Here is a 17027-nt window from a genome sequence, read left to right on the forward strand (position 1 = left end):
GGTTGTATACAGGTAGTAACAGGTTAAGGTGTTAAGGAAACTAGGGAAGACAACTGTAGTCAAGTATGGGCAGAAGATTGGAGGAATGGGGGGGAAGAATGAGGGGAGTAACTGGCCTATTTTTGTGAGAAGGGAAGTAAGTGAGAGCAGAGGAGGAGAACAGTGTGATGAGGCTTCAGAGCCTGATAGTCACACATCCAGGTCCGTGCCTTTGCTGTCATGCAGCGTGCGGCCAAGCCAGAAAGAGGAGCTGTGCTTGTTGACTTTGGACACTCTCTCGCCCCTTCTCTCCTCCACGTGGTGGGAAGAGGGACCCGGGCCAGATGATGTCAGCTCGGCAGCATCTCTGGCTCCATCCTCTCACCTCTCCGGTTACACATCTGCCTCCTTGGGTGCAGTCCAAGTCCTCGAGCTTTGTTTGATCATGCCGTGAGCCTTAATTTGGGATCAGAGTGATAGGAACTTGGTTGAGATGCAGGTCAGTGCAGTGGAGACAATCGTAGGTAACCAGATCGCTGCTCTTCCTGATGTCCGTTGCCCCGACCACCCACTGTCCAGCCACACTTTCTCTCTCTGGGATCATCCCTTACACCATACCTTACTTTTCAAAGCTTTTACTTAAATTATTTCTACTGATTCTCATAGCAAATACCGTGGAGTAGGTACAGCAGAATGTTTTTCCATTTGTTTGTTTCACAGATGGGGAAACGGCCCCAAAGGGATTCAGTGATCTAGCCAAGGTTACAGGGGAAAGCTCTGGGTTTTTTTCCAGAACCACCCTGGACTCATCCCTGATCTATTCCTGGATCCAGTAAAGCACCAATCCCTGTGGCTTGTTTCTGCAAAGTGTCTGCTTCCATTTCTTCCCCTCCACTTCCTTTCCCACCATCCAGACTCGGAGCCTCATCGTTCCTTGCCTGAATGACCACTTGGTGAGCTGGACTTCCAGATACCACTTTTTCCTCATTCCAGTCCATCCTGCATTCTCCTTCTAGACTAAACTTCCTTAAACACGGCTCTCATGTCATTTCCCTCAAAAGCCTTTGTGACCCTCTCCTTCTCCAATGAATGAGAACTCCTCAGCCAGGATTTCAAAGCCCTCCTTCATCTGAACTCACCTTCCCAGTCAATGACTCAAAACAGGTGCTTTGAAAATAAAAATGGCTAAGGAACACATGAAAGGATGTTCCAAAACACACACACACGCCGATTAAGACAACTCATTTTTTCTCTATCAAACCAACAAAGTTTTGTGTTTTGTATTTTTCAGATGTTTCTGCCCAGTCCTGGCAGGAAAGTGATAAAATTGTCTCTCACCCTCTGCTGGCCCCAATGTTAACTGGAATAATATTTTGGGAAGGAAGCTTGATTATATGAATGAAGAGCTTTTGACCTAATAGATCTGTTTCTGAAAATCTAGCCTAAGGAAATAATCTGAAATTAAAAAAAAAAAAACCCTTTATGCTTAAAAATGTCTTTGCACTATTGTTTATAGTCATGAGTGATTAGATATAACCTAATACCAACCAGTAAGTTACACGCACAGAGGAGTCAGTGTTTAAAGCTGTATAAGCATTAGGAGAACCTTAACAGCATTTCACAACTGGATTTGTTTTCTTTCTCTGCCAGCACCCTATTTCACATCTTCTTCTCTTGCTTCAAACTTCCAAAATTCCTTCCTCCTCCTCAATTTCAACCGATGAGTTACTTCTTGTTTACTGAGAAAGTGTATCACCAAATTGTCGGATCTACCTGTCCCATCCTGAGCTCTCCGGATTCCTGCCCAAGGTCAGTTTGGCCGCTGAGTTCCATTCCCTCTCACTTCTGGTGTTGTGCCTTCGGTGTCCTCTCTCCTGTTTCTCCCTCAGTGTCTTTTTCCCCCTCCTTCCTTCCCTCCTAGATTATTCCTATCAGCACATGAATATGCGATACAGTTTCACATTTCAAAACAGAATTCACTCCTTGACCTCATGTAGGTCTCTTCTCCCTGAAAAGCTAACCTGCACCCCGTCTCTCCTCCATCACTTCCTGTTCTCTATGTTGTCACGCTTCTGCCCCGGATGTCCCTGAAGCAGCTCATTGTCAGACCCAGCAGTTCGTTATCCCCCATCTCTGTCTTCCTAGTTTCTCAGCTGCTCTGAACGCAGCAGATCCCTGTTCTTCTCTGTGAGCTCTCTCCTCAGATCTAGGACTCACGCTCTCCTGCTTTTCTTGCGATCTCCCGGGCTACTTCTTCTAAGCCTCTGCTGCTTCCTCTTCCTCTAATTTCCTGGGGCTCGGGCTTCAGACCGGCCGGACTCACTTCCCATGAGCTTTGTTTCCATTCCCCTGGCTGTCCCTGCTTTCCAAATGTTGATTCCACTTAGCTGGCTCTAACCCTGACCTCCCTGATGCTGGGAAAGACTGAAGGCAGGAGAAGGGGGTGACAGAGGATGAGATGGCTGGATGGCCTCACCGACTCAATGGACGTGCATCTGAGCAAACCCCGGGAGATAGTGAAGGACAGGGAAGCCTGGCGTGCTGCAGTTGGTAGCAGAGTCGGACACAACTGAGCGACTGAACAACAACGCTGACCTCTTCCCTGGGCCCCAGTGAAACCTCCTTTGGGATGTGCCACGGGACCCTCACAAGACAGAACTCTCGATTTTTCTCCCTCAAACCTGCTCCCCCACAGGAAAGGTACCACTACCCTCACAGTTATTCAAACCATCAGCCTTGAAGTCACACGTTTATGACTTGGTATTTCAAGTACCACGTGCTAACCCGTTAGCAAGCCTTCACAAAGATCCCCGATACCACCAATTCCTACCACTTCCAACAAACACAGTTGCTCCAGGCATTTCCCCTGGTGGTACAGTGGATATGAATCTGCCTGCCAGTGCAGGGTACCTGGGTTCGATACCTGGTCTGGGAAGATCCCACAGGCTGTGGGGCAACTAAGCCCAAGTACCACAACTACTGAAGCCTGAGCACCCTAGGGCCCATGCTCTGAAACAAGAGAAACCACCGCAGTGAGAGGTCCACACACAGCGACTGGAGAGTGGCCCCCACTCACTGCAACTAGAGAAAGCCTGCATATGGCAACAGAGAGCCAGTGCAACCCAAATAATTACTTAAAATTAAACATTACTTAAATTAAAAATTAAACTGCTTAATTGTAAAAACAACCACAATCACTCCAGAACAAAGCCACCGTGTCGTTCCCTAAACAAGCTCCTTCCTGCCCCTACGGGCTTTCAGTTTGTTACTTCCTGTCCCTGAAATGCCCTTTTCCATGTCTTTACCTGGTTCACTCTAGCCCACCTCCCTGGTCTCTGCTGAAACGTCACTTCCTCAGAGTGAAACAGCCCACCTAAGATAGCTTCCTCACCCTCCTTAACCTGTGACCCTCCTTAACCTGGCTCATTTTCTTCACAAACTTTATGGCCACGTGAAATGACATTGTTTGTTTACACTTCTCCCAAAGTATAACTGAAGCCCTGTGCAGGCAGGGAGTGATTTGCCTCGCTTATCGTTGTACTACCAGCATGTAGACTAGTGTCTAGTACCTTGTTGTTTAGATGCTAAGTCGTGTCTGATTCTTTTGTGACTCCACGGACTGGCCCTATAGCCTGCCAGGCTCCTCTGTCCATAGGATTTTCCAGGCAAGATACTGGAATGGGTTGCAATTTCCTAACCCCGCGGATCTTCCCCGCCCAGGGACTGAACCTATGTCTCTTGCATCTCCTGCTTTGGCAGATGGGTTCTTTACCACTAGTGCCATCTGGGAAGCTCAAGGTTAAAATATGATGTCAGTAAACAAGCTGTGTAAAAAGACCACTTTAAAAAGACTAAGGGGGACTTCCTGGTGATCCAGTGGTTAAGACTCTGTGCCCCCAGTGTAGGGGGCACAGGTTCAATCCCTGGTTGGGGAATAAGGACTGCACGTACTCCTTGGTACAGCTAAAAAAAAAAAAAAAAAAACCTAAAGGACAATTGACTGGGAGTGAGAACATAGGTTTGTTTGTATTTTTATATTCTTTATGCTTTCCAATATATTTCTCAAGTTTTCTATATTGAATGTTATTCTTTATAATCAGGAGAATACAAACTATTTCAGCTAACAAAATACAGCCTCTGGTCTGGTCAGGCCCAATTTATTCCAGAACCAGCACTCAGCGCATGTTCATTCCAGGGTCCTGCTCCTTCTCAGTGCCCCCTCTTTCTCCCATCACCTCATAATGGTTTAGACCTTAAGCCAAAGCCCACCGCCTCCGTGCTGCCTTCCCTGACTTTCCTATTCTTAATGAGCTCCTCCCTGCCCAGACTTCACATTTGATTGGCTCTGCAATGCTACATGTATTGATTCTCACTCAAACATTTTCTGTTTGCTGGTGTGTGTGTGTGTGTGTGTGTCTGAGAGAGAGTGTGTGTGAGTGTGTGTTGGGGTTAGTATGAGTTAACTGTCCCTCAGCAGACGCCACACCTTAGCCTGCCCCTTCCCACCATCAAGTCTCAGCCTCAGACTAAGTAGTCAGTACTCAAACGCAGGGTGACAGTACTTGGTACTGAAGCAACTGGGTCTGGAAGCTGGATCCCCCTCCCTCCACCCGCTCCACAGTAACACTTCAACCTACACTTACTGAGCACCTACTGTGTGCTGGGCACTTGCTATCCATTTTTCCGTTATCGAGTAGGAGCTGCTTTCACTGTCACCTTAAGGCGAAGGACACGGAAACAGAAAGGTGAAGTAGCTGGCCTAAAGGGACAAGCTGCAGGCGGTGAAGCCTCATTCAAAGCCCAGCCCACGCTCTTCACCACCGTGACCAACGAGAAAGGCCTGGCTTTGACCCCTGAGCCACAAGTGTGCCTTCCGTCCGACTGCAAGCTCTCAGTTGAGTTCCTTAACCTCCCCGAAGCTCAGGGTCCATGTTTGTAAGGAGGAGACCATAACCCCTTACAGGATGATTGTCAAGACAGGAATGGGGACTGGGAAGGAGGCCCAAAAGGGAGGTGATATATGTATACTTAGAGTTGATTCACGCTGATGCATGGCAGAAACCAACACTGTAAAGCAATTATCCTCCAACTTAAAATGGGGTCTCAATCTTGCCTGGCACACAGAAGACATTGAGGAAATGGTTCTTGTTATCAGTCAAAAGGAGAAAAAGGTGGCAGAGGATGAGATAGTTAGCATCACCGACTCAGTGGATATGAATTTGAGCAAACTCTAGGAGATAGTGGAAGACAGAGGAGCCTGGCTTGCTGCAGTTCATGGGGTCGCAAAGAGTCAGACATGACTGAGCAACTGAGCAACAACATTGCTATTATTATTATTAGATATACTCCTTCCCTGGGGCTTCCCAGGTGGCACTAGTAGTAAAGAATCACCTGCAATTCGGGAGCCCTGGGTTCGATTGCTAGATCGGGAAGATCCCCTGGAGGAGGACATGGCAACCCATTCCAGTATTCTTGCCTGGGAAATCCCATGGACAGAGGAGCCTGGTGGGCCACAGTCCCACCAGGGCCACAGGGTTGCAAAGAGTTGGACACGACTGAGCGAGTAACACACACACATGCACACACTTCCTTGACACGTGCTCTTCCAAGGTGCAGGCAGCTGCCCCATCTTTCTCTCTGGCCTGGGTCAGACCTGCATCTCCAGAGTAGCTTCAGAGCTCCAGAAGGTGCCACGAGACAGCCTGGACAAGACCAAACAAGCAGCGCTGGCGCAGGTGAAGCAGAGCTCGGATTTCCTCATCCGAAGGCATAACGCTAGGAAGAGGGCTGTGTCACACAAGTGGCTGTTGTCTCTGTCATCCAGGCCCACTAATGTAAACATCTCTCACTCCCCAGGAATTATTTTAGGACCGGGAAGCAGCACGCTGTTTATCGAGAGAGTCACGGAAAAGGATGAAGGCGTGTATCACTGCAAAGCCAGCAACCTGAAGGGCTCGGCAGAGAGCTCGGCCCACCTTACCGTGCAAGGTAAACAGCTGCCAGACACCTGCTTCCCCGTTTGGTGAACTTGCCAACTCCCAATCCCCCGCTGTCCCTCCAGTATGTTCCTTTCCCCGACTTCCTTCTCCCCTCCCCGTCCCACTGGGCTAGCCTGTCTGGTCCCTCCCCGCAAGGCCGAGGGGGAGGACATAGGCCGGCCACCCTGGAGAGAGGCGGCTGTCGGAACACAGGCTCCGGCAGAAAGTAGACCCTGGAAGATGGGAGAGCCTGTCAATGCCAGAGCTGTGACGTTAACCCCCAGAGAATGGCTAGAGTGGCCACACCTGTGAGAAAGAAGTCCAAGAAGACAGAAGCCAGGCATGGAGAGAGAAAAAAAAACACGCGCCGGAAATTATTCATTCTTTTCCCAATCCCCTTGAGTTACACATACTCTGGCTCTTCCCCGTATTGTCACAAGCCTGTTTTTAACATGAGATGGGCTGCACAATGGGCGTCCCAGGTGGTGCAGTGGTAAAGAACCCCACTGCAATGCAAGAGACCCAGGTTCGATCCCTGGGTCAGGATGATCCCCTGGAGGAGGGCATGGCAGCCCACTCCAGTAGTCTTGCCTGGAAAATCCCATGGACAGAGGAGCCTGGTGGGCTGCAGTCCATGGGGTCACAAAGAGTCGGACATGACTTGAGCACAGGCTGCAAAACATGATCAGAGAGAAGCCACACATAGTAAACAGACCACGACGAAGAAAAGTATTCCACAGGCTTCCTCAGACAGCTCTGTTGAGCAGCAAAACCCAAAGAGGCCACATCCTAGCCTGGGCTTTGGCCACGTGGCCTCCATTCAGAAAAGAGATTAGACCTCGATTTTAATTCTCCAGTGCCAACAGTTGTCCAAAAACATGACATTTACAGCACCATAAAGTCTTCAAATTGGCACCTCTTAGGTGTACACATCTATGACTCACTGAGGTTTCACATGCCAATCAGCAGCCTATTTGCAAATGCTCCCAAGGAGACTTCAGAGTATGTAAGAATTTCCTAAGGAGGAACTAAGGGAGAAGGCAATATTCATCAACGTTTCTGCCCTGGAAACTACACTACTTAAAGATGGTAACTGAGAATTTATCATCCCCCCTTTTTTTTTTTTTTTTGGCTGTACCTTGAGGCTTTCCATATCTCAGTTCCCTAACCAGGGACTGAACCCAGGCCATGGGTGTTAAAGCATTGAATCCTAACCCTAGACCATCAGGGAACTCCCCATCAATCCCAGTCTCTTACAAGGAAATGATCCTGGAGAGTCTCCTGAAAAATTTGAAACTACCACCAATTTACAGTTTCAGAAAAAAGTCGAGGGTAGCATTTCCCAAACCCTTTAAGTTATGGTCCTATTTGTCTCCTCAATCCTCCTTGTTTTAAAGTATCAACTCATTTGCTTACACATGGAGAAGATAACGCATCAAGGGTACCTCTCTCTCTAACACTTCCTTCTGTAAAGGACTGTTCACTGATACTTTAACAAGGACCCCAGACTGCATCAGGGAGGGCGGGGTGGAGATCTGAGAAGGGGGTGCCTCCCGAGAATGAAGAGGTCTCCCTGATCCTCAATCCTGGGCTCCGATGGGTTGGGAGAAGCCCTTGCCTGAAGCAGGGATATTTACGCAAGTTCGTAGATGACCACTTCCTGACCCTTCCCCTCTTCTGCCAGGCTGCTCTGAGTTTCTTAGAAGCCCCACTGCTTCATGACATCGGTGAGTCTATCCCACCCACTGGCTGTGACCACCACTCTGCCAGCTGCCTCAGTCTGTTGTCAGCCCTCCTGCAGCTGTGGCCAGAGCAGGGGCAGTGTGGAGCCCCAGGCCGGATCGGGGGCTAAGGAGCCAGGGTTCTGGCCATCAGTCAGCCTGACTCACAGCAGAAGGCTAAGCATGGCCTGGGTTCACCATTAACACAGCCTGGAATGCCTTCTCTCCAGGCGCCTCTCTGTTTCAGGCGAATCCTCCTTATTCTCTAGGGCCCGTGTAGATGCTTTCTGCTCTGTTACAGCCTCTGGGATGAAAGCTGAGTCAGATATACATCCTTTTCTCTCCTCACCCACACCATTTTCCTTCGATCTTGAATCAGAACTTACTCTATTCTTCCTTTCATGGTTAGTTAGGAATCGATATGCTTCTCTTTGGGGGCTTGCCTGGTGGCTCAGGTGTAAAGAAACGACCTGCCAGTGCAGGACATGCAGGTTCAATCCCAGGTCGGGAGGATCCCCTGCAGGACGGCATGGCAGCCCACTCCAGTGTTCTTGCCTGGAGAATCCCATGGACAGAGGAGCCTGGTGGGCTCTGGTCCATGTGGTCACGAAGGGTCGGATAGTGACTGAGCACATGAGTCTCTGTGCTACTGAATTACAAGCTTTTTGAAGCAGGAGCTGTGTCTGCATTCCCTCCCCAGCACTTAGTAGGAGACTGGTATTTACTTAGTACTTTTATTTAGTACCCTTATGTGCAGGTGCCAGGCTAGACGCTTGACAAACTGAATCCCACTAACTTCATGAGAATCCAAAGAAGGAATATTATGCTCCGTCTAAAGATAAGAAGATGGAGACTTGAAGAGATTAAATTACTGGCCCAAAGTTGCACCACGAACATGCAGCATGGCCAGGACTGACTTGAGTCTAGGTCTTTGCAAACTGCAAAAGGAAGGTTTCCATTCTCCTGAAGCACCCCGGGAGCTTGTCTGCAAGGCCTTAGGGTTTAACTGAGCCCATCCACCCTGCTCCTTGTTGTCCTGTCTCCCCGCTTCTAGATGGCTTCCCCCGATTCCTCCTCCCACGAATGTCATGCTTTTCAGCAAAGTCAGGCAATGTGGTCATCTCTCCAAGTTTCTGTCAACCTGGATCATTCACTGTTGAGGAAACAGGAAGTGATTTTTATTGAACGGCCCACATCGGCTGCCTTTCAGCTGAGCTGACCCCTGTCATCTGTGGACATCACCCCTTCCCTCTCAGACAGCATTCCTTTCTTCTCTCGCCCTCCTCCAATCCATGCCCAAGTCTAGAGTCATCTTTTTACAGGACTCATCTTTGTAAAAAGATTTGTTATTAGAGCATAGTTGATTTACAGTGTTAGTTTCAGATGTACAGCTGGGTGAATCAGTTACACACACTCACTCTGTCTTAGATTCTATTCCCAGACAAGCTGTTACAGAGCATGGCACAGAGTTCCCCACGCCACACAGCAGGTCCTTATTGGTTCCCTACTTTATACAGAGTGTGTTAAATGCCTGACCTACAACTGTTCCGCCCCGGCTTCAGATGCTGCAGGGGCTTCTGGCCACCATTCTCCTCATCCCAGTGCGTCAGGTCCTCCTCCAGTCTCAGCTCTCACCCCCCTCCCCACGCCCCAGCCCCTCAGCTGGACTAAAGCAGAACACACCCCGTCCCCCCGGTCCTCTGCCCATATGCATCATTCTCCTTCGGTCTGAACAGCCTCCCTTCTCCGCTTGTTCCCTCCAGACAATCCAACTGGCACCTTTTATTCTTCGTTTTCATTGTTGTCCACTCAATTCACAACATTGTGTTAGTTTCAAGTATATAGCAAAATGATTCCGTTATATGTATATATGTTCTTTTTCAGATTCTTTTCCATGACAGGTTATTATAAGATACTGAGAAGAGATCCCTGTGCTACACAGTGGGTCCTTGGTGTTTAAATTTTATATATAGTAATCCTAGTGAAGTGAAGGCTGCTCAGCGTGTCTGACTCTTTTGCGACCCCATGGACTATAGCCCGGCAGGCTATAGAAATACATCACGGTACTGTTGAGGGCAACAGAGAGGAACCAAATTAAATTAACCGTTAACTCAACAGCTTACCTATTTGCCCAGGACTGTGCAGGATATGGGGGGCTTCCCTGGTTCGATCCCTGATCGGGAAGATTCCCTGGAGGAGGGAATGGCTCCCCACTCCAGTATTCTAGCCTGGAGAATCCCGTGGACAGAGGAGCCTGGAGGGCTACAGTCCAAGGGGTTACAAAGTGTCAGACACTACTGAGTGACTAACACTTTCACTTTCATGCAGGATATGGGCTTTTGAGAAATGCTCCCTAACCTCCATGTGCTTTGAAAACCTCATTGAAAGGCAATTAAGGGGGACATGGAACCAGGAAAACCAGATCAATAGACATTTTGAGCTCCTCCTACAGGTAAAATAGAAACACTAATTGGTAGTAAACAGACTACACAATGCTGCTGATATGGGCTAACAGACTTCATAGAGGCTGAAAACGATAGGGAGAGTGACTTGACCTCTGAACGAAGGCTTGCAGGATGTTGGATTAGCCAAGCGAATGAGGCAGGAAAGAAGACAGTGAGTTATGAGTAATTCTGGACCTCCCACATCCAGACCACCCTTGGCAATGACAAAGTCCAAATAATTCTCAAAAATTCCTATTGACTAGTCCAGTGACTTCTGTGAGAAACTGGTTACTTTGTAAAATATTGTATTCTGTTGAAGTACAGTTGATTTACGATGTTATGTTAATTCCTACTCTATGGCAAAGTGATTCAGTTATACATAGACACATTCTTTTCCATATTCTTTCCATTATGCTCTATCACAGAATATTAATATAGTTCCCTGTGCTATGCAGCAGGACCTAGTTGTTTATCCATTCTACATGCAATGGTCTGCATCTGCTAATCCCATCTGCTTATAGCCACATAGTATTATTTTTGCTTATACAGTCAGTTTTCACTTAGAGGCAGGTAACTTCACTTTTATCCTGAGGGGGGTTGCTTTCTGGCATGCCAGCCTTACAGGTAGGATTTTCTGCCAGATATCCTACCCCTGTGAGGACCCTGAGTTTCGTTTCCAGTCCCCTACACTCTGGGAAGCCATGAAAATTGAATCTGCTGTTTATAAGGTTCTGTAAAAACCCTCAGAGCAGAAATGCCTTCACAATCCTATTCAACCCTACTTCATTCCCACTTTCATGCATATTTTGGCCTGTTGTGTCAGATTGTTTTAAACTTTTATAAAGATTTTTTAAAATATCCAGTTGTTTTAGATAATTTCAGGGGGGAGAGTCGATGCAAATCATTTATCCTTTTGGCGGGGTCAGAACTGATTCCTCCCACACCCCGAGGAATTGGTCCCTTTGATTCATGACCTCTTTTTCCTCATGGGGCATCAGTCTTCAATATCACTTAGAGAAATGGTATAATTTGCAAGGTAGCTGCAGCTACTCTGTACACGGCTCCTTACTTTCACCCATAATTGCCCCCAACAGCTATGCTTTTCTGAGTCTTCATGTCTGCTTTTTATAGTTTGCTTTCCTCTTCCTTCGCTTTCTTTTGCAGCTTTTTTCCTGCTCTCAGAAAGACTGTTGTATCTAGCCTCTCGGCTGAAAAATCATGGTTAGCTGAGAAATTACCTGATCAGCCATCATCAAACCATACCTGAAATATCCATACCCATCTCTAAGAGAAGCATAAACAGATGAAGCCATATCCTAATAGGGTAATGATAAGACAGCGCAAGGAAAGGAGGATGTTTAGTCTAAAAATGAGTCAACTTGGAGAGAGGGGGTGACATGACTGTTTTCTTCAAATATTTAAGGCATTATCAGACAGAGGAGACACTGGCCTTACCCTTTAACCCTCCAGAAAAGAGAAGCAGAACCAAGAGAGGGAGATGGTGGCAACGTTTCAAGGAGGCAGGTTTCAGCTCCCTAGAAGATAATCTTGAATAGGAAGAATTTCTGAAAGTTGATATTATGTGGACCTTACAAATTAGATGCAGTATCTTGACTAGAAGTACTCTGGGCTAATTGAATAAAACTTTGATCCTTGGATGCTGTTCAGAACAATTAACGGCGGTACCTGCTTCGTAATTTCATCACTGAAATGAGATTCTTGCTTCTGGAGTCTAAATCACTGCTTCTCTCTCTGGTAGCTATGAATTAGGTGCATCAAGCTGAAGACTTGGCTTCCTAATATATGCAACCTAGACCCTCCCCCCTGGCCTATATCTTGTCAGGTTGAGTTTAGGAAGTGAAGCTGGGCAAATAAGTTGTGTCTGTGGCTATGTTTAACAGATTGAAAGAGGTTCACGCATTAGCCAGGAAGGAAACTGTCTGCTCTTTTTATTTCCTTTGAAAAAGGATTCTTATACTCCTAGATAAAACAATGTGTTATTTTTGTATCTGAAAAGGATGAGCGGACTGGGGAATCAAAGTGGCTTCTTTAAATAATCACAGGTCTTGTTTGGTTTGGACTGCCCAGAAGCACATGTGGAGTGCTCAAAGGGGAAGTGCTAATATTAAAAACAACAGCAACAAAACTGTTACTAACCAGAATAGTTTCTGAAATTAACAGCCCTCCATAGTGAGGGGACTGTTACAATGCACGGGTGGCGCATTTTCATCCGAGGATTTAAAATAAACTCTATTTTATTATTCTAAGTAATAGCCACTATATCTATATACATATATGTATGTGTATATATGTTGGGTTGGCCAAAACATTCATTCAGGTTCTTATACAGCGTCACTGAAAAACCTGAACTTTTGGCCAACCCGATACACATATACACACATTCTTCTAATACATTTAGGCTTTGCTATTGAAATAATAGCAAAGCATAATAGTAGCATTTGTCATCATGCAAGAGAAAACAACTTGGAGAGTAGCTACCATTTTTAACATTTGTTAAAAGCTTATTTATTTTGGGGGTTTATGTCAGGTCTTCTTTGCGGCATGGGGAGCTCAGTAGTTGCTCTGGCAGCATGTGGGATCTTAGTTCCCTGACGAGGAATCAAACCCATGTCCCCGGCCTTGCAAGTTGGATTCTGAACCACTGGACCACCAGGGAAGCCCCTGTAACATTTTTTTGAGGATGACTAATGGATGCAAACAGGTGTGGTTTGTGAATTTTGTGCCACAATAACCCCACAGTGACACATTTCAGGAAAGGGCACACACGGCAGGAAGGATATGCTACATTCCTTAACAAAGTCCCAAGTGTAAAGAGAAGGAAAAGCTTGAGCAGACTCGTCTTAGAGACTAGCCTCTCCCCTCTATCCTTCTGAGCCTCCTCCGACACAGCTCTCTGCCCTGGCTCTCCTGGCACTAGGAAGGGTGTGATAAACTAATTCACACGGAGATGTTGGTGACTGGTGTCACTCCTCTCCTGGGAGAGACAGTTGAGCTAGCAGCTCCCCGATTTCACCCTGGAGGGCTGGGGACAGGCTGTGCGTGCCTTTGTACTGAAAGCTAAACAATGACAGAAAGCTGGCCTCGATCGAGAATGCAAAAAACTGTGCTGGAATTCAGTTAGAACATCTCACACTTGTTGACCTTGCAGTGCACCATTTTAAGCACATAATATGCATCAGTCTTCTTCGCTTTTGCAATAATCCAAGGAGGGTTTTATTTTTTCTACTTACAAGTGAGAATCTGAGGCCCCAAGAGGGTGAGGACTCTGTCCAGGGTTACAAAGCTGGGAAGTGGCGGCGCTGAGAACTGGATCCCTATTTAACCACTCTGCTTACCTGCCCCTCCACCTGGTGGGGAAGAGGCTCTGTTCTGAAGTCAGGTGTGTCCCTGCCCATGAACCATGCAACCCTGGACAGATGACTTCCCTCCTGGAGCCTCAGTTTGCTCACCTGCAAAATGGATGTGAATTATGGCATGCCAACCATACAGGGTTGCTGGAAGGATTAACAAACTTAACGGTGTAAATGGCATATGATAAAAACTTCTCAAATATATAAGGAGAATGGCAGGCTACAGTCCAGAGGGTCACACAGAGTTGGACACAACTGAAGCAACTTAGCATGCACACCTTATTTGTTAATATGATAAATTGAATTCCATTTCAATAAAACTTGCTGTATTATACTTTTTCTAGACTTAGCCAGTAAGTCACACAAATGGTGTTCCAGGCCACAAAATTCCTATTTGACCTAAGGCTTTACCTTACTGTGATAAAAATGTGTTACAGAACTGATAGAATCACAATTTTAAGTATCTTTACCCAAAGTTCCTCTTGAAATGTATTTCAAATTTAATCCAAATACAGTATGTCCACAGCTCACTTCCCAAGTTGGTGTCTGTATACCAAACTCTGTAGTATACATATAAGGCTTCACAATTCGTATGTATACCTAAAAGTAAGTGTGTGTATGTGTGTACTTAGTCGCTTCAGTCATGTCTGACTCTGCGACCCCATGGACTGAAGCCCACCAGGCTCCTCTGTCCATGGGATTCTCCAGGCAAGAATACAGGAGTGGGTTGCCATGCCCTCCTCCAGGGATCTTCCCAACCCAGGGGTCAAACCTACATCTCCTGCTTCTCCTGCGTTGGCAGGCGGATTCTTTTGTGTTGTGCTACCAGGGAAGCCCTCATAATCAGCATGACAGTCAGTCTAAATGTAACTGGATTCCTGGTTACTGGATTTTAGGTTAAAGGAGCTGTAACCTGGCTTGATTGACTCCCATGGGCAGCCGGGTTCAGGTGTCTTGATTGATTTTTTTTTTTATCCATATATAAACATTTACTGAGTCTTTCACTAGGCCAGTGCTTGAGATGCAGAGTGAACAAGAAACACACCCTTCTCTTGATGTCCCAGTAGCATAATGGGCAATAAACCGACATGAATGGTCCCCTCAAAACAACACCAGAACCAGAGAATAACTCCTAAGCCATGCTGAGTGTGCAAATTGTGTTTTATGTAATATGTTTGGATGAAAAAAAAAAAAGCTATGTTGCACTTGAAGTACAAAGAGTAATAAAAGGAGGACTTCCCTGGTGGTCCAGTGGTTAGGACTCTGTGCGCCCAACACAGGGGGCATGGGTTTGATCCCTGGTCAGGGAAGTAACGTTCTGCATGCTGCATGTGTGTGTGTGTGTGAGTCTTCCGATCGTGTTCGACCCTTTGTGACCCCATGGACTGCAGCCCACCGGGCTCCTCTGTCCACGGAATTCTCAAGGCAAGAATACTGGAGTGGGGAGCCATTCTCTTCTCCAGGGAATCTTCTCCACCTCGGGATCAAACCCGTGTCTCCTGCATGGCAGGTGGATTCTTGAACGTCTGAGCTACCAGGGAAGTCGGCATGCCACATAGCATGGCCAAAAATAAAATAAAAAATAAATAAAAACAAAAAGTAATAAGAGGATTTTTTAAAAGGAAAAGAGAGTGAAGCCTCCAAAATAACACCTAGTTTTATCCATCTCTCCTGTGAGGTGGGGTGCTGTTGGCACATCCACACTTTAGGGATGGGGCTGGCGCACAGAGCCCCCGGCACTCACAGCTGTGTGCAGGGTCAGGGAAGGACTTCCTTCTCTGCAGTCAAGGCAGGCCTGGGGCTGGGGCCCTGGCCTCTTGCTGGGGAGTTGCCCTCACTTCTTGGGAGGCACCACCCGGCTACACCGCAGGAGCTGAGCTACCCAGTTCTGCTGCCCGTTCACTCAGGTGGTCTGGGGCCACAAAGAGCCACGTGTCCCGGCCGGGATGATGCTGCCACATCACAGCCTGGGTCCCATGCAGACAGCGCTGCCCACCACCGTCAGAAAGGCTCAGGGCAGGATGGCAGGACACAGTCAAGCTCTGCAGACTCTAGACAAGACATGCCACCTTCCGAACCCAGCCCTTCCCCCGCCTGCCCTTCCTACCCCAGCAGGGATGGGCCGAAGCCCGGGAGGGAAACTGACACGGTACGTTCTGGGCAGCCCGGTCTGCAATCTGAAATAAGAGGTACAAATACCTGACCTTTTTGAATCAGCCACCTTCTTGTCATCACCCCATATAAAAACAGCCTCATGCCACGTCCATGCGGCACATTCACACCCATCAGACAGGAGGGACGGCCCTGAGATCCAGCGCTAAGTCCCATTATTGTCAAATCCACCCATGTTCCCCCACCTCCTACGCCCGCCACGTACAGCTGGGCTGTTTCATGCACCAAGCTCATCAGCTGACACCAGCGAGGTGAAGCTGGGTCCAAGGCAGGCCAGTGTGTGGATGTCTGACCCCTGAAAACACAGCCAACAGTGGATGAGAAGAGATGCTGCTGACTTAGGTCAACCTACAGCGGATGATCCTCGTGGTTACCTTCCGAGCAAAGATGAAAATCAAGTTACCGGACGAGACAGAGGCTGAGCCTGGATACCAGGTCTCACAAAATGAGTTCAGTGTTCAAAAAACAGTAACAGAGTATTAAACAGATCTTTCCCTTCTAACCAGTGTTCATCGAAGATGTTTTTAATGAGCTGATTCCTTAAATGCCTAAGTGCACCCGGACACATTCAGTCCCACTGCAAGGAATCTGCCTGAGTAAGGACTGTGGGATTACTTTGGGGGTCAACTTCCTGCCCCTGGGAATGCAGTGGGAAAGTTCCCACCGTGGGCGGGGTCTCTCGGGGTCAATCCTTGCAGAGACTTCACGCAGACTGTGCTCAGTCCCAGATGTTCTCGGCTCCTCCAGCAGCCAAAGGCCACTGTGTCCCCAGCAGGTCCCAGTCTGGTTTTTGGTTTCATAAAACATATCTGCAGCATAAGCAAAGACACGTGTGTGTGTGTGTGTGTGCGCGCGCGCGCGAATACTGAGAGGAAACATTAAATCTCTCACCTCAGGGGCTCATACATGCTCAGTTGTTCAGTTGTGTCCAACTCTCTGTGACCCGCTGGACTGCAGCCCACCAGACTCCTCTGTCCATGGGATTCTCCAGGCAAGAATACTGGAGTGGGTTGCCATTCCCTTCGCTAGGAGATCTTCCCGACCCGGGGATTGAACCTGCGTCTCTGCATCTCTGGCACTGCAGGTGGATTCTTTACCATTAGTGCCACCTGGGAAACCCAAGGAAACCCAAACTCACTAACTGGTACTTATTGTCTTCCCATCAAGAGGACCCATACTGAGAGAAGAGGGCAGTCATGCCTGGAAATTTCTCAGTCGATCTCATGAGATTCAGGGAAGAAGCCGCCAGAGCAGCAAATGAAGCCAAGTCCACTCATTCGTTTAACCAGCACTTTCAGGATGCCTGCCTGCCGCATGCCAGGCACTACCCTCTGCACCAGAGGCATCACTGTGAACCAGAGA

General features: G+C 47.6%; 1 protein-coding gene across 1 annotated transcript in view; it reads left to right on the plus strand.

Moving 5' to 3' along the window:
* FLT1 (fms related receptor tyrosine kinase 1) overlaps nt 1–17027 on the plus strand; it is a 207910-nt gene that overhangs the window by 141629 nt on the left and 49254 nt on the right. Inside the window, exon 15 of the mRNA XM_069601656.1 lies at nt 5836–5967. Within this exon, the coding sequence (XP_069457757.1) occupies nt 5836–5967 (132 nt within the window). The remainder of the gene's footprint in view (nt 1–5835; nt 5968–17027) is intronic.

The sequence above is a fragment of the Ovis canadensis genome, chromosome 10 (assembly GCF_042477335.2).
Source record: "Ovis canadensis isolate MfBH-ARS-UI-01 breed Bighorn chromosome 10, ARS-UI_OviCan_v2, whole genome shotgun sequence".
Taxonomy (NCBI): domain Eukaryota; kingdom Metazoa; phylum Chordata; class Mammalia; order Artiodactyla; family Bovidae; genus Ovis; species Ovis canadensis.